The sequence below is a fragment of the Mercurialis annua genome, linkage group LG4, assembly GCF_937616625.2.
Source record: "Mercurialis annua linkage group LG4, ddMerAnnu1.2, whole genome shotgun sequence".
Classification (NCBI taxonomy): Eukaryota; Viridiplantae; Streptophyta; class Magnoliopsida; order Malpighiales; family Euphorbiaceae; genus Mercurialis; species Mercurialis annua.
Window position 1 is genome coordinate 13100372 of NC_065573.1, and position 14801 is coordinate 13115172.

The window sequence follows — 14801 nt, forward strand, 5'->3', positions numbered from 1 at the left end:
TATCTACACTAAATATTATTCAGAGTTTAATTTAAACATAATTTGAGTAAAGCCTTTAGTAGAGTTTTATCCTTATGAGTGTAAAATCAATATTAAAAAGAATTTCATCATTTCAATATATGTGCAAAGAATTATACAAATTTTAGTGAGATGCGTTCATACTAACATCACAGATAAAGCTATAAGATATCATAAAATCTTACAATTTTAAAACGACCGACCCGGATTAAACTCAAAGAAAAAGGATTATAGTAGACTTATGCATGAGATCTTAAGGTTGAAAATTAGAATTGCATATATACAAGATTTACAAACTATAATTAATAAACAATCTAATTTTATGAAATTACTTACCAATTTCTCCTCAATCTCTTCTTACACCTTAAAAACACGAAGAATATTATGTTTAGAGCTTTTAGTTGAGGTCTTTAGGAAATTACTTTCCTTTCCCTTCTATTATATATAAGCATATTAAGAAGTAAATCACCAAATTAAGATATGTTTTAAATTTAGGTTTGACGTCTAATCAAATTTGCCAATGTGGGCCTAATTTGGATGGCTAAGGTATCTCTAAGTGCAGGTTGTAGGTTTGAATCACACTTCTGTAACTAACAACTAACAATTAACAATTGAAACTTTAAAGAGCCGATTATCATCTTACAAAAAGAAAAAAAAGACATCGAATCAAATTCTAAGGGAATTTTTGACAGTTCATACTAGTTTGATATACATTGATTCTTAAGTCTTTTGTTTCGTCCATTCCAATTGATTCAATTTATAACGTATTCTTAGTAATGCGAAGGTACTGTTATGACACAACACTGATGCCTGACTCACTGACCCAGGACTAGACTCAGGCTCTGACGTGTTTCTAACGCATGCGTATATGTCATCATTTGACAGGTAGCATAAGTAATGTATGGGTCTGATGTGTAATTTATAAAGGAAAAAAGTTTGTTCATGCCCTTAATGTTTACCCTAAAGTCCGGATTGGCCTTTACGTTTCATTTTGGCTGAAATGAACCCCTAACGTTTTAAAATTGGCCTGTTTAAGCCCTCAATCTTGACGGGGTTAACTTTTTTATATTTTCCGTCCTCTCTTTCCTACATGGATGATGATATGGATGACAAGGCTAGTACACCTAAGCACACATTTATTTATGCCCTTATTGTTTAACACAAGGCCCGGATTAGCCCTTAAATTAAGAATTAATTATAATTATTTTCACAATAAAAATTGAAGGGCTTTTTTAAAAAAATTTCTCTCTGTAACTCCTACGAGTTCATCGTAGCAAAAATTGGTACGAAATCGTAATTAAAACTTAATTAATCTCTATAATTATAATTTACTTAAATTTTAATTAATCAAAAAAAAAATTATTATTGTCCTATTACCACCACTCTCACACTCGTCCACCGCCACCCGCACTCCGGCCTACACTAAACGACCACGGAATGAACACCGTTCATCCACAGAGGATGAACGGTGTGTGTGGATGAACAACCACTGTTCATCCCCAAGAGGATGAACAGATAATGTTCATCTTCAAAGAGGATGAACTCCGACGTCTCCGGGGATGAATCCAGATCTAGGATATCCTCTTTGAAGATGAACTGGGTTCATCCTCTTGTCCATCATCCTCTTCCAGAATGAACAATTGCTGTTCATCCTCTTTGGATGAACAGAGACTGACTGTTCATCCAAAGAGGATGATGTCGATTAAATTAAATTTAATTGTTTTTTTATTAGCATTGTCATTCTTACTAAAATTGATTTTTTTATTAATTAGAATTTTAATTAAGTTATAATTATTTATGATATTGCATATCAATTTTTGTTTCGATGAAATTGTCGTAGCTACAAAGTGTAATTTTTTAAAATTAATTCTTCAATTTTTGTTGAAAAAAACAATTTAAATTATTGTTTAATTTAAGGGTATATTTGAATCTTAGGGTAAACGTTAGGGATATAAACAAACTCGTGATTAGGTGTACCAGCCATGTCATCATCCACAGAGGAAAGAGAGGACGGAAAATTTGAAAAAGTAAACACCGTTAAAATTGAGGGTTTAAATAGGCCGGTTTTGAAACGTTAGAGGTTCATTTCGGCCAAAATGAAACGTAAGGGCCAATCCGGGCCTTAGGGTAAACATCAGGGGCATAAACAAACCTTTTCCCTTCTATAAAATAGAGAATGCTTTAGATATTTTTATGATTTTCCCTTTAATTTGTGAAAATTAAGCTTGAATTTTGATAGGACCTGAAGGAACGGGTCTGAGTAAAATTTCCATAGATTTGAATTCTGTACAAATTAAGAGTGATCAATAAAGTGATGAGGTGCATGAATAAAATTCTACCGAAAAGTTATAATCTATTTGTGAAATTCTACTGGTTTTTCTTAAATTTTAGAAGCTTGTCAGTTTCTTTCATGACATTTTATTTCCATTTAACTAAAACTCTGTTCCAACAGAGAAAATTCTCAGCTGGTTAACAGACATCCGAGGGAAAACAAGATTAAAAAAAAAAACAGTACACTACACTTTTCAGACAGTGATAGCAATTTTCCAATTTAATAACTGATATGAAATCTGAAGGGATTTGAAAAGAATTAAAAAGTAGTAACCTGAAGTAAGATTGGAAAGCGGAAATCAATAGCTTAAACACAAGATGGTAAAAAATGAAATGCATCTTATGAAATCTTCATTTGCAAAATTTATTATCAATACTCATCCCTTCATGTTAGCCCATTATTCTTGCACTCATTGCTATCGACATACAATGGTTAGGCTGCAGGGAGCTAAATAAATCAATGAAATAAATCAGATTAAACGGGCAGAATCACCTGCTTCACATATCGTTACTATCGACTCTGGATTTATTTGACTAGCCAGTTCAGGCTGTGCCTTGAGATACTCTTCCCTGACGAAAGCAGCGGCCTCTCCTGCAAAACTAGAATCTACAAATGCAACACAACATCCTCTGAATCCGGCACCACTAAACCGTGCCCCGAAAATGCCTGGAGCCCTCAAAAGGATCTCATACAGTTGAATCAAAGGCTCACAACCTGAACAACCATATAATGCAGATACCAAAAAATCAGTCAGATGTCAATGCCAATTAAGAATTAAAAAGCCAAAAAATGCTTAAACTTTGAACCAATAGATAGATGGCCAGGTGTTCAAGCAAAATCCTACAAGTTGAAGATAATTGAATTTGGGAAATTAAATGAGTTGCTTGATCTAGAGATTCATTCCGTAACAGAGAAAGGAAGAAATACTTGTGTATTATTGACAATCATACACCTGCTGTTGATATACATGTTTGAGTGTATACTAGGAAGGAAAGGTTTGAATCTACACTAGAAAAATAAAGTCAAAGAGATTCCCTATAATCAAGCTAATCAATTAAGCTTATTTCATAATATTTTTGCAATCGTAATACTCCTCAAGCTGGAGCATAGGTATCAATCATGGCAAGCTTGTTACAAAGACAATTGACCCAAATTTCATTTCAGGCCTTTGTAAAAATATCTCCTAATTGATGTCCAGTTTCACATATCCTATGAAAAAATAATTCTTATTGTATCTTCTCACAAACAAAGTAACAATCAATTTTCAATTCAATTCATTTTAATTCATTCATGAAACACGTGACTAGATCCAATATGTGGAGCAACCTGATTATCAAGCCATAATTTTTCTGGTTATGGAGTTGTAAGACCCACTTATGTCGAGTTGATATATCCACAGTATTTCACTAACAGACTGCGCCGTAAATCTGTATTTTAGTTCCGCGCTTGAACGAGAGACAATATTATGCTTCTTATTTTTCCATAACACCAAGTTCCCTCCCACGAAGACACAATCACCTGCAGTGGTTCTCATATCTACCTTAGATCTTGCTCACTCTGCATCAAAGAATCACTCAATATATGAGTAATGCTCAAAATTTTGATACAAGATACAACGCCTAGGAGCCCCTTTAAGTAACACAATATGTATTCTAATGTTTGGAGCAGATACGAATTGACTCACAACACTGACAGAATATGCAAAATATGCACGAGTTACAATAACATAATTCCGCTTTCTAACCAATTTTCTATACTTCTCATAATCTTCAAACGATGAACCATCTTTTGCAAGATACAAATTCGGAATCATAGAAGTGCTATATGGTTTATCCCTCGATTTTTCCATATCCTTCAACAAATCAAGCACATGTTTCCTTTGAGATAGGAATATTATTTGCTTACTCCTTGTTACGTCAAGGCCTAAGAAATATTTTAACCTTTCTAAATCCTTGGTTTGGAGTGTTAGTGAAGGAAGGACTTCAAAATATACAATTCCTTCACTGTCGCAATGTCATCCACATAGACTACTAAAAGAATGACGCCGACTTTAAATCGCTTATAGAATACATGATGATCAAACTTACTTTTTCACATACCATATCTTTCAACCACTTGGTGAAACAAAGATTTTCCTTGAGCCGAAACACCGTTTGATCCTCTTCCTTTGGTACTATCTCTATACTGTAAACGTCCAGATTTAAATTTAGTGCGCCTACTGACAAGAGCACCACTAATTTGAACAGATGAAATTGATCAAACATATAGAGCATTTTCTATGTGGAGAATCCTATGATAAGGATCCTGCAAAGATGGATCTCTGGGCTCGAGAAACTATGAAATTTAGCAGTTTCAAATTCATGGGGGGAGACCGGCTAAAAAACTCATAATAACCATCTTCTCTTTTTGAGCTTATTGAACATTGACATCAGAGCTAAAAGCATATTAAGTTCTTCATAAATTTCGCATAACACCAAATAAATCTGCAACATGTACTATTTTATACATATAATGGAACTAGGGAACATAAGGCAACAATTAAAAGCAAAAATTTTGAGTTCGTACCGCATTCATAATTTTGAATAGAACTTAAACCAGAAGCTGAAATGAGCCTCCCAAATTCTTCTATGTTGCCGGTAGCCCAAGCTTCAAGTCCTGAAAAAAAAAAGTATATCAAAAAAGCTGATATCCCAACATAAATTGGTGACAAATGTGATGAAATAAAGCACATGTTTTCCATAAATTTTATCAACGGAAGTTAAGAGAGCGACCTTTGATAACCCGCATATTCTCTGAGAAAAAGTGTTCTGCTCTTTTGGCTAGAATAGGATCCAACTTGCACTACAGATGCATAGAAAGACAGGACAGAGAATTATTGACAACATAAAATATAAGTACATAACTTGGTTCTTAGATTTTCATGAAAAGAAAAACTAACAATGTAAAACAAGACGGACGCAGCAAAACAAACAAATATCGTTTTAAATTAAAAACAAAATTTGAAAATAAATCAACACAGAAGACATTGAGCTATTGACGATATAACTTGTTTGTCATTTTCATCTAGATACATGGTTGCCATGATATATCTTCTCGCACTTGAATGGCAGCCGAAGAGAGACTAGGGTTGTTTAAGCATTTACCCAATTTACGAAATTACAATACTATAGAATGTCAATAGAATATTTGGATAATGGCCTTATTTTCTCTTTCAATATCGAAAACTTCTTTGCTCTTTCAATTTACTCAAGTCAACAAATTCAAGGATTATGGCCTAGCTAGGTTGAATAGAGTTGAGCAACAAAAATAACTTTGAACTTTGACTAGTTGCAGGCGGATGCTTCTTGTGTAAATAAATGTAGGTTCATAATGTACTCTACAAAGCCACATGGTCTTAAATTTCCATAATTGTTTTTCCCATTTCATTCTCCAAGTAATTGCTACTAAATTGTTTAGGCTTCATACAAACTTTCTTGTTGTTGGTGTAAGCCATCAGACATATGAATTGAAGTTATATAAAACTTCTCTATTACTTTACGAAAAACAGAAGCCAATAAGATGAAAACCAAAAAAATCATTTTGTGTTTTGTATTGAATTGCCTTAGACATGCATCTATCTGCTAGCATAATATACTGATACCGCAAAAAGCACAAATCAACATGTATTAAAAGTTTTAGTTTCAGAAGATAACATTAAGAGACGTTATTTAATTACCTTGTACATTTGATATGCCTCTTGTTCAACTGTTTGAATACAGACAGGGAAAAAAGACAAAACAAAAATTTATGATGGAAGTAGAGGAACAAAGATTATGAGGAGAAGCAAAATTCAGATATTTACCGTTGCAAAGAACAGGCTCCACATTGTCATTTCCGGAAGCTCTATGTATCAAATGTTTGGAAAAAAAAATTAAGTGTTCATTAGAAGTTGCATATTCTAATTGAAATTCAATTCTACAATTATGTAAATAGGAGAGTAAAAGAAAAGGAAAACAAAAAGTTTAGAAGTTACTCAAAAGATTAGAATACTTTACTAAGAAAAAGAATGGGTTAGTTCTGCTTTAGGTTGTAGGGCTATTTAACAAGTGCATTTAATAAGAAACAATTAAAATTTGTGATGATTGTAACCAGTACAGAGCTAGAATGTAAACAAGATGTGACTGAATCATATCATTCATTTTCAGAGGCATTTATAAACAGAATGATATTTATGGCATTAAGTAAAAATAGGATTAAGATCCTCTCAAGTTCTGATGAACATGAGAGGTCATGTTCACTTAATCTAGTGAGTCTTGCAGACATAACCTAAAATAAGCTTAGGGTACTGATAATAAACAACAAATGTGAGGTCATGTTGCATGTTCTGATTTTGAAGAAACAAACTAGGTAGCCAGGACTAGTGAAAATAAGTTAACTCCTAATCCTTATCCTTTAATATAATAAGAAATTAAAAAGAGAAAGAAACATCAGAACCTTTAACACTTTGATTATGTACAAGAGATGGAACAAACAATTTCAGTATTCTACATCTAATTTTATACAATTCCACACAAGCAGGGTAAGAGAAATATCAACCATGTCCAACTCGTAGCCTAGGAGAGGAAACAATGGAATATGTCATAACGATTTCACCTAAGTGCTCTCCTAATTTGGAATGCACATTTATTTGGAATGCACATTTAAGAATTTTTTTCACTTATGATAACTCCATCTTCATAAATGCCTAATCACAGTATTTCAATCTGTTTAGTTTTTAATGACATACAAGAATTAGCTTTAGTTTGTTAATGCTGGCAATCATTAACTATAGAAAGTATCCTCTTGGCAAATGCAAATAAATCTCATATTTTAGAAAGAGACCTCACTAACGACATCCCTCATTCTAAGTGCCCATAGTATTCTGCCTTCAGCACCTAACCTTTCCATAATGTCCTGTTCTTTTACTTGCCCATGTGACAATACTACCTTGAATAAAGGTGCAAGTTGCAACAGTTGAGCAACCAGAATTTTAGTACTTCACTTGATTCATGCATCAATAGAATCAAGAAACTCCAGATCTACAGAAACCCCATCTAAATAATGAACCAGATTTTCACTTTAAAAGCGTAAAATTAACAGTTGATATTCATTATCTATATTTTTAGGCAAATCTCTGACTTTTGCTTCAATATTGCCATACCATAGGTTCTCTTTAGTTCTAGAACTAATAATCGTTCAAATAGAGTTACGACATGAATATTTCAATATTTAAAGAAAAAACAAACATCCCAAGCATGTACTTTTTGTAGATACAGAAATGAAGAACTCAAGAAAGTACTGACAAGTTTTTCTCTTGTTAAGGAAAGATAATCGTACTTAAGTAGAATTCTTGCAGCTTCTTGGCACTCTGCAACACGACGATTGTATCCAGGGTTGTTGGTCAAAGCATCCCTGAGGCCCGAGAATGCAACTAATATTTTGTATGGTTTCAACGACTTTGACGGAAGTATAAGCTTGTGTTGTTTAGTCTACAAATACCAAATTAGGCCAGTGAGACAGCATAAATTATGAATGATAAATAAGTAACGCAAACTTTCCATAAAATAATTAGAGGAATGTAAAATAATAAGTTAATAGATATATCCAAACATAGAGTAAAAGGCCAAACTCAAAACTAAAGTATCACATAAGTAAATACAATTTGAATTAACGCTACACGACCAGCATAACATGCATATATTTGAGAATCTAAGATTTTTTTTACTGTAAAAAAGGATACTAATGATACCTTGCAGTTCATGCATGTTAGGCAACCATGGCTTGAAAGCAGTATGGCTGATTGATCAAGTATGCCATTTCGCAGGCCAAAATATTCATTTTCAATAATCCTGCATTTTCAGATGCTTATTTTAGCAATTTCATAGGGCATAAAGAGATAAAATATACAAATAACAAATTTTAACTGAGCACCTATTAGAATAATTTAGTTAGTGACATTCTTAACAAAGGATCACATGCTTGACATTGTTCAGTCAAAATGTTATGCAGATGAGGACATCCAAAACTCATTATTAGACTTCCAAGAAAATTGCACATACAACTACAAACATGAAACAAGAACTGTTTTATAATTTGTAATTTCTAAACGCAAGTTATAATGAGATATTCATCGATTTTGTCAGGATAAGTATGTCAGTTCTCACTTTTCGATGAGTATCTGAGTTTTATCAACTTTGGCATTACATAGAATCATTGATTGCATCACGGCCAACCAGTAACCTCTCCATCCTTGATAATGATACCTTTAACAGTCCCTCACCCCAGCAGCCCCTTTCTCAGTATACCAGTCAAATTATACCGCCTCTTCTATAGAGATGACCACTACCTCTCAGCACAATCACCAATTAACAGCACAAGTTGTTCACCACAAAGACATTTCCCTCAAAACTTAACAAGTCGCCAGACTAAATAACAATATTGCACAGCAAAGCTAACCATCAATCTAAAAGCAAAAGGAAACTAAGATGTCTCCTCTCGTTACAGTTATACTAGTCTATTGTCTTGTGAAATCAAACCCACGAATCAAAAAATCAATTAAATTTTTGAGAGTACATCTCAAACTGTTATTTGTTTTTGTCTGGTGGTATGTATTCTTTATCAGTTTCGAGTGGTAATAAATTGGTAGAATTTTGTGAGAAGAAATTTGAAAAGGAAACAAAACAAAATTAATGTGACTAAAATTATTAAGAAAATGCTAAGAAGGCAGTTGATTTCAAAACCGAAGCATATAGGCCCACTTTACCTTATGCATTTAATTAATCAAATGGTGGTTGCCAATGATTGAACTTTAGAACTTTGGATCAAGAGGCTCTCATACCATATCAAATAACCAATCTACCCAAAAGCTCAAACAGTTAAGAGATGCTCCAACAATATTATAATCTCTAACAAAAAATAGAAAAAAAAAAGAGACCAGGGAAATGTCAAACAAAGGTTTGGACAAAGACGGAATATACACAAAAATTTGATCCTCACAGTGTCCAAAATATAGAGTATTAAAGAGATTAAATAAGAAAGCAACTCTAAAGAAATATAATGCTCTTTAATTACTAATCAAGCTTTGATCTTTAGTATTTCAAATTCTTCATTAGAGAATTTATCTAGATTACTGCAAGAAAAAAGAGGATATCGGCATTATGGGAATTTTAAGAGTTCAAAATCCAACTAATTTTTTCTTTACACTGGATCCATGATAAGAGAATAAAATAGAAGTATTATCAGGAAAAATAAACGAATTCGAACATCCTACCGGTCATATTCAATATTTACAGTTGGAGGAAAAGTTAAGTTATTTGCATTTTCCAAAGCCAACAGATAAGCAATTCCAACCTGCCATATGTAACTATATGAATTAGTATCAAGTTTAAAACTATGGATAAGGAAAGAAAACAAAAAAAGACAAAGCCCTAAATTGTTCCGGTAACATAATTTTATCAAGAAAGTTGTTAATATCCCATATAAGGGTAGACAGAGGGCATAATTGTAGACAGTTTACGTTTAGGATCTTAGAAGTGGAAAAGGAGAAAAGAAAACGATTAGCCTCTAACACATTACTAGCATAGTTCTCTGACCGAGTTCCTCAAACAAGAGGCCACTTAAACAACCTCCTCTGCTTGTTGCAGGCCAATGCATAATAAGGTTTACCAACTGGGATTCAATAATGTGAAATCATATGATCAAAACTCTAATTTTACAAAACATAATGGAAGATATTACACTGAGGCACTGATTCCATATCCTTCCTGCATGCATGCAACTCCATTAGATAAACTGCCACCATTAGGAAGCCAATTAATAGCTGACATCTAATGAGCAATTCAAACACAGTGTAATCTTAACTTATTTTCAACAGGTATCATTAACACCCCCACCAAATAGTCTCATTGCCTAAAGTAAAAGAACACAATAATTATCTTTTCATTACTCAATGAAGAAACCATACTCCCTAAAAACAAATATTCTATATCAAAGTTGTTCACAATGTAACAAGTATGCCTCTCTTCTCATCCAGCACTGTAGTTAGACGCATTTAAAACATTAAGTTTTGTATCTATAATAATCACCACACAACCGCAGTTAATGCCACGCCCAAATAAAGGATATCGTAAGCAGTTCATTTACCTTCACTTTCGTGAATAAAATGATTCACTTATTTCCCTTCTTTCCAAAGGAAAACAAAAACAAAAATTATCAACTGTAGTAGAGATTTTTTTTCATATTAAATCATCAATTTTGAAGACATTTCCAACTCCCAAGCAAATGTAGTGCATTGGAATGTTCATCTTTCTTGCAAACATTTTCCAAAGAGGTTCTTCCCTCATTCCAATTCTCTTTTCTCAGTCTTCACCAAAATAATTGAAATGGAGAGGGACAATAGTAAAATAGAAGCAAGCTTTTTGGTGAGAAACCAACTCACCCTGATTTGAAATGAAATAAAAATGGAATAGGAATTGGCTAAGTGATGAATAATTCCGCACCAATTACCAAATAAAATAAAATAAAAAGAAAAAGTAATGAACCTTCCATACAAGTTATAGAAAATATTCTTCCACTGCAATCCTTTTATGATACACAAGGTAATTAACAACTTATTAACACTACTAGATGCTCTTTTCTATGGTTAGGATTTATGAAATTTGTACAAACAGTATCTTTTCCACAATAAATATGCACAACTATTTCTCTTGAACTGTCCTTTGAAAAAAAACACTTATATCTCCCTTATAACCAGAAAATTTAAACTAATTCCAAGTTGACGAAGTCATTAAATTTCACCATTCACTTCCCACATCATTATGTTTCAAAGACACTAGTCCTCTATTAGCCCGACTAAAAGTAGAATAGAAAGATAGCATATTCACAATTTAAGAAAAAAAAAGCACTTTTAAAGAGTAAAGGCCTCATTTCTTGACAAATATTTCCTATTCCACCTTACGATCCTATTCTCTAAATTTATTTTAATAACAAGGTCTTACCAACTCCATCTTATTTTTTATTTTGGGTTGGAAATTGAAATAGCAATTGAACGGAACTTACGACATAAATTTTGAGCATATTTATAGATTCAACACATCTTTTCTTGACAAATATTTCCTTTTCCAACTTGCAGTCCTATGTTCTCAATTTGTTTGATTTATAAGGTCTCACTACCTCCATCTCAATATTTTTTTTGGATTGGAAATTCAGTTACCAACTGAACCAAACTTGCAATGGAAAATTTTGACAAGAGCTTGACCATATACTCCTTCAAAAAAGCTACATCATCATTAATCCAATGCACCATACACCTGAATAAATCCGACTTTGAACAAGTTACATTAAAGAGTGAGAATGTCTTTAAAATATGAAAACTCGCAAAATACGCAGACCGTTCTCTCTCTCCACTTTCATGGTAGCATGATTCTATATATTCAATTGAATAAAATTCAATAGGAAAGTCATTGAGGGTTTAGCTCAAACTTTCCTGCTCCTTCTTGGGTATCCAGGACAGGGTCAAATAGTGGATGGTGCCTTCCCCATCCATGGCATGCTCAAAGCACTTTCAGCAGGTGAAAAAAAAGACCACTTAAAAGATTAAATGTAGAATTCTAGATGAAGGTTATGAGGAGTTAGGCTTGTAATTGATCACATGAACTTGGCTGGAAAATGACATTTCAAAAAATACTTCATTTAAAGAAAATTGTATATGTCCAAATGCATCATTGACATCTTTTTCTAGCAATCTAATTTCTTATAGTAATGTAATAGTAAAAGGCAAGAAATGACGAGCAAACTTACAGCAGCGGAAGAACTGAGGCCAGAGCTGTCAAAACCTTCAGATCCACTGATAAATCCTGTGATGCCCTATAATGATAATAGTTGAAATTATTTCCTGATTTAAATATGCAGGATTCGCCAAAGGAAATCTATCTAAAGCTGTCGTAAATATCTAGTTTTATCAAAGATAATATAGCCACAGCAGTATTATCTTAAATGCAGCATTTCAGGAAAAACAAATGCACATGTAATGTATGGAAGAAATTGTCAGATCACGTTATGATACGACAACTTAATGTTTCTAATTTTTAAGATATGAATTTGATTATATGCATAAATGGTTTCAAATGTGCATAAATTTAGACACAGCATTGGTGCATTCAATATAGACTTGGTCACAAATTTATTTCAACTTATCACAACTGAACTCGGGTTAATTAATTTGAAAAGCCTAGTGAGCATAAGAATGAAGTAAACCTGTGTAATAGTGTGTCCCCTACTCTGTAATGCATAGAGAGCTCCTCTGGCAAAATGTCCCCAGTTAGAGTCTTCTTTTTTGATAATTGGTTTGGGGAATTGAAGTTGGTCAACACTGCAAAATAGATGGAATAATGTGAATTGGAAATCACAAAGATGAAACAGATGAAGATAAGAGCTGAAGAATACCTGAAGCTAATGGTTCCACTAAATTGTGCGGAGCCTAATGTGACCTGCACCAAGATTTGCAGGGAGCTAATAAGTAAAGAGATGATGAAGATAGAAGAATTAAGTTGGATGTTTACCTGGGAATCAGGTGAAGGAACAAAGGCCAAGAGAATTCCTTTGTTGATGGTCATGGCGGAAACAATTCCACCCTGATGATCAATGTGAGCGCCGAGGGGACAAATCCTATAAGGAGACACCACCACTCGGACTTCCTCGCACCTCCTCCCCGACATTGAACTCGCTATTTCTCTCATTTTATTTACCTCATCTTCACTCGGCCAACTCGCCCTTCTCTCCATTCTCCAAATCTCTCAGCTTTTGGATGCCTTTTGTTATGATTTATAAATAAGACAAGACAGGTTAAAATGTCACATTTCCACCTTCCATCAGTGTGAATTACTCGATAATTAAGTTCCGCTCAATCTTTTACTCCTTCCGTCCTAGTTAACTTTTTCACATATATTAAAAAACATTAACTATTATAAAAATGCATTACTATATACATAAATACATATATTAGGCTTAATACATCTGTGTGTCCCTGCATTTTTCTCATTTTGTGCATAAGGTCTCCGCACTGAAATACCCCATCATTAAATCCCCGCACTTTAACTTCCCTCATCCTGAGATCCCTCTGTTAACCTTCTGTTAGCGCGTGTAGCACACACGCCGTTAATGAGACTAAAATTCATTTTTGTAGTTTGATATATACAAATAAGGACTATGCACTTTAATTTTAGGTCCCTGCATTTTTAATTTATACAAATAAGATCCCTGCACTTTGATTTTATAGAAACGAAGTCCCTATAATTATTTTCATAAAATAAAAAAATAAAAATTTATTTTTATTTTATTTATTAGATTATATTAACGATCACTTTATAAAAATAAATATGATTTAGATATTAGAGTATATATCGTAAATGAGATCCTTACTCGAAATATATTCAAAATTAATTTTAAATATTTTTGAAGGCAACTTAGTAATAAAAAATTAAAATTCCATTCAGACTTTGGTCTAATATGTCTCCTTTAAAAAATGAAGTAGCCAGATTTATCTTTTAAGTTTATATAACACACTCAAATTCGAAATTGACATATATGAAGATCGACGTATGTTTACACCTGTAAGTGCAATGTTGTTATATTATTTTAAAAAATAAAAAAACATTGGTATAGAATATTGTTTTAATATTTTAATAAAAAATATTAAAATTAGTTTTATTTATGTAATTCATATTTACTTTTAAAAAATAAAAAGTCTAGTTCACTTTTTTTTTAACATGATAAAAAAATTAATTAATTTTATTTTTTATTTAAAGATAAATAATAATAATTTAAAATTTTAATAAAATTATATTAACGATCATTTTATCAAAATAAATATGATTTAAATATAAGAGTGCGTTTCGTGAATGAGGTCCTTACTCAACATATATTCAAAATTAGTTTAAAAAAAATTATTAAGAAATTAGAAATTCATTCAGACTTCCGCTTGATGTGTCTCCTCTATAAATGGAAGTAGACAGCTCGAACTTGTAAGCTTATATAACATACTCAACTTCGAAGTTGACATATATCAAGATGAATGTCTGTTTACACCTCTAAGTGCAATGTTGTTATATTATTTAAAAAATATAAATTTATCGGGATAGAATATGATTTTAATTATTTAATAATAAAGATTAAAATTAGTTTTATTTCTCTAAGTTAATGTTTAATTTTTAAAATAAAAATTAAATTCACTTTTATTTTTCAACATAATGAAACAAATTAATAAATTATATTTTTTTATTTATAGATGAATAACAATAAATTAAACATTTAGTAAGAATAATTTAAATATTCAATAAAATAATAGTTAAAAGATAGAAATTTTGACATTATTATTATTTAATTATGTTAAATTCATACCCATTAAAAAATATAAGTTTTAATATTTTATACTTAA

At 32.1% G+C, this 14801-nt stretch overlaps 1 protein-coding gene across 4 annotated transcripts; it reads right to left on the reverse strand.

Moving 5' to 3' along the window:
* Window positions 1-2670: 2670 nt before the first annotated feature.
* Window positions 2671-13244, reverse strand: LOC126676160 (galacturonokinase). Of its 4 annotated transcripts, none has more exons than XR_007640246.2 (14): window positions 12928-13244; window positions 12812-12855; window positions 12623-12737; window positions 12167-12232; window positions 9639-9718; window positions 8118-8217; window positions 7706-7857; window positions 6192-6232; window positions 6066-6094; window positions 5122-5191; window positions 4916-5005; window positions 4450-4534; window positions 3677-3907; window positions 2938-3064 (listed from the first exon to the last, which is right to left on the reverse strand). XR_007640246.2 is itself a non-coding variant. In XM_050370310.2 (12 exons), exons 1-12 carry the CDS (start codon window positions 13147-13149, stop codon window positions 2820-2822), a joined length of 1254 nt encoding a protein of 417 aa, XP_050226267.1. In that variant the 5' UTR covers window positions 13150-13242; the 3' UTR covers window positions 2671-2819. The 4 variants fall into 4 exon arrangements, 1 of the variants encoding a protein (XP_050226267.1); XR_007640245.2 differs by having other exon boundaries at window positions 4438-4534; XR_007640247.2 differs by lacking the exon at window positions 4450-4534.
* Window positions 13245-14801: the final 1557 nt, after the last annotated feature.

Coding starts and splice junctions, on each gene's coding strand:
- LOC126676160 (XM_050370310.2), bottom strand. CDS start 13,149: ATGGAGAGAAGGGCGAGTTGGCCGAGTGAAGATGAGGTAAATAAAATG. Junction 5,006..5,121: donor GAATATGCGGGTTATCAAAG/GTCGCTCTCTTA, acceptor TTTTTTTTTCAG/GACTTGAAGCTTGGGCTACC. Junction 3,065..4,915: donor TATTCAAAATTATGAATGCG/GTACGAACTCAA, acceptor ATGGTTGTTCAG/GTTGTGAGCCTTTGATTCAA.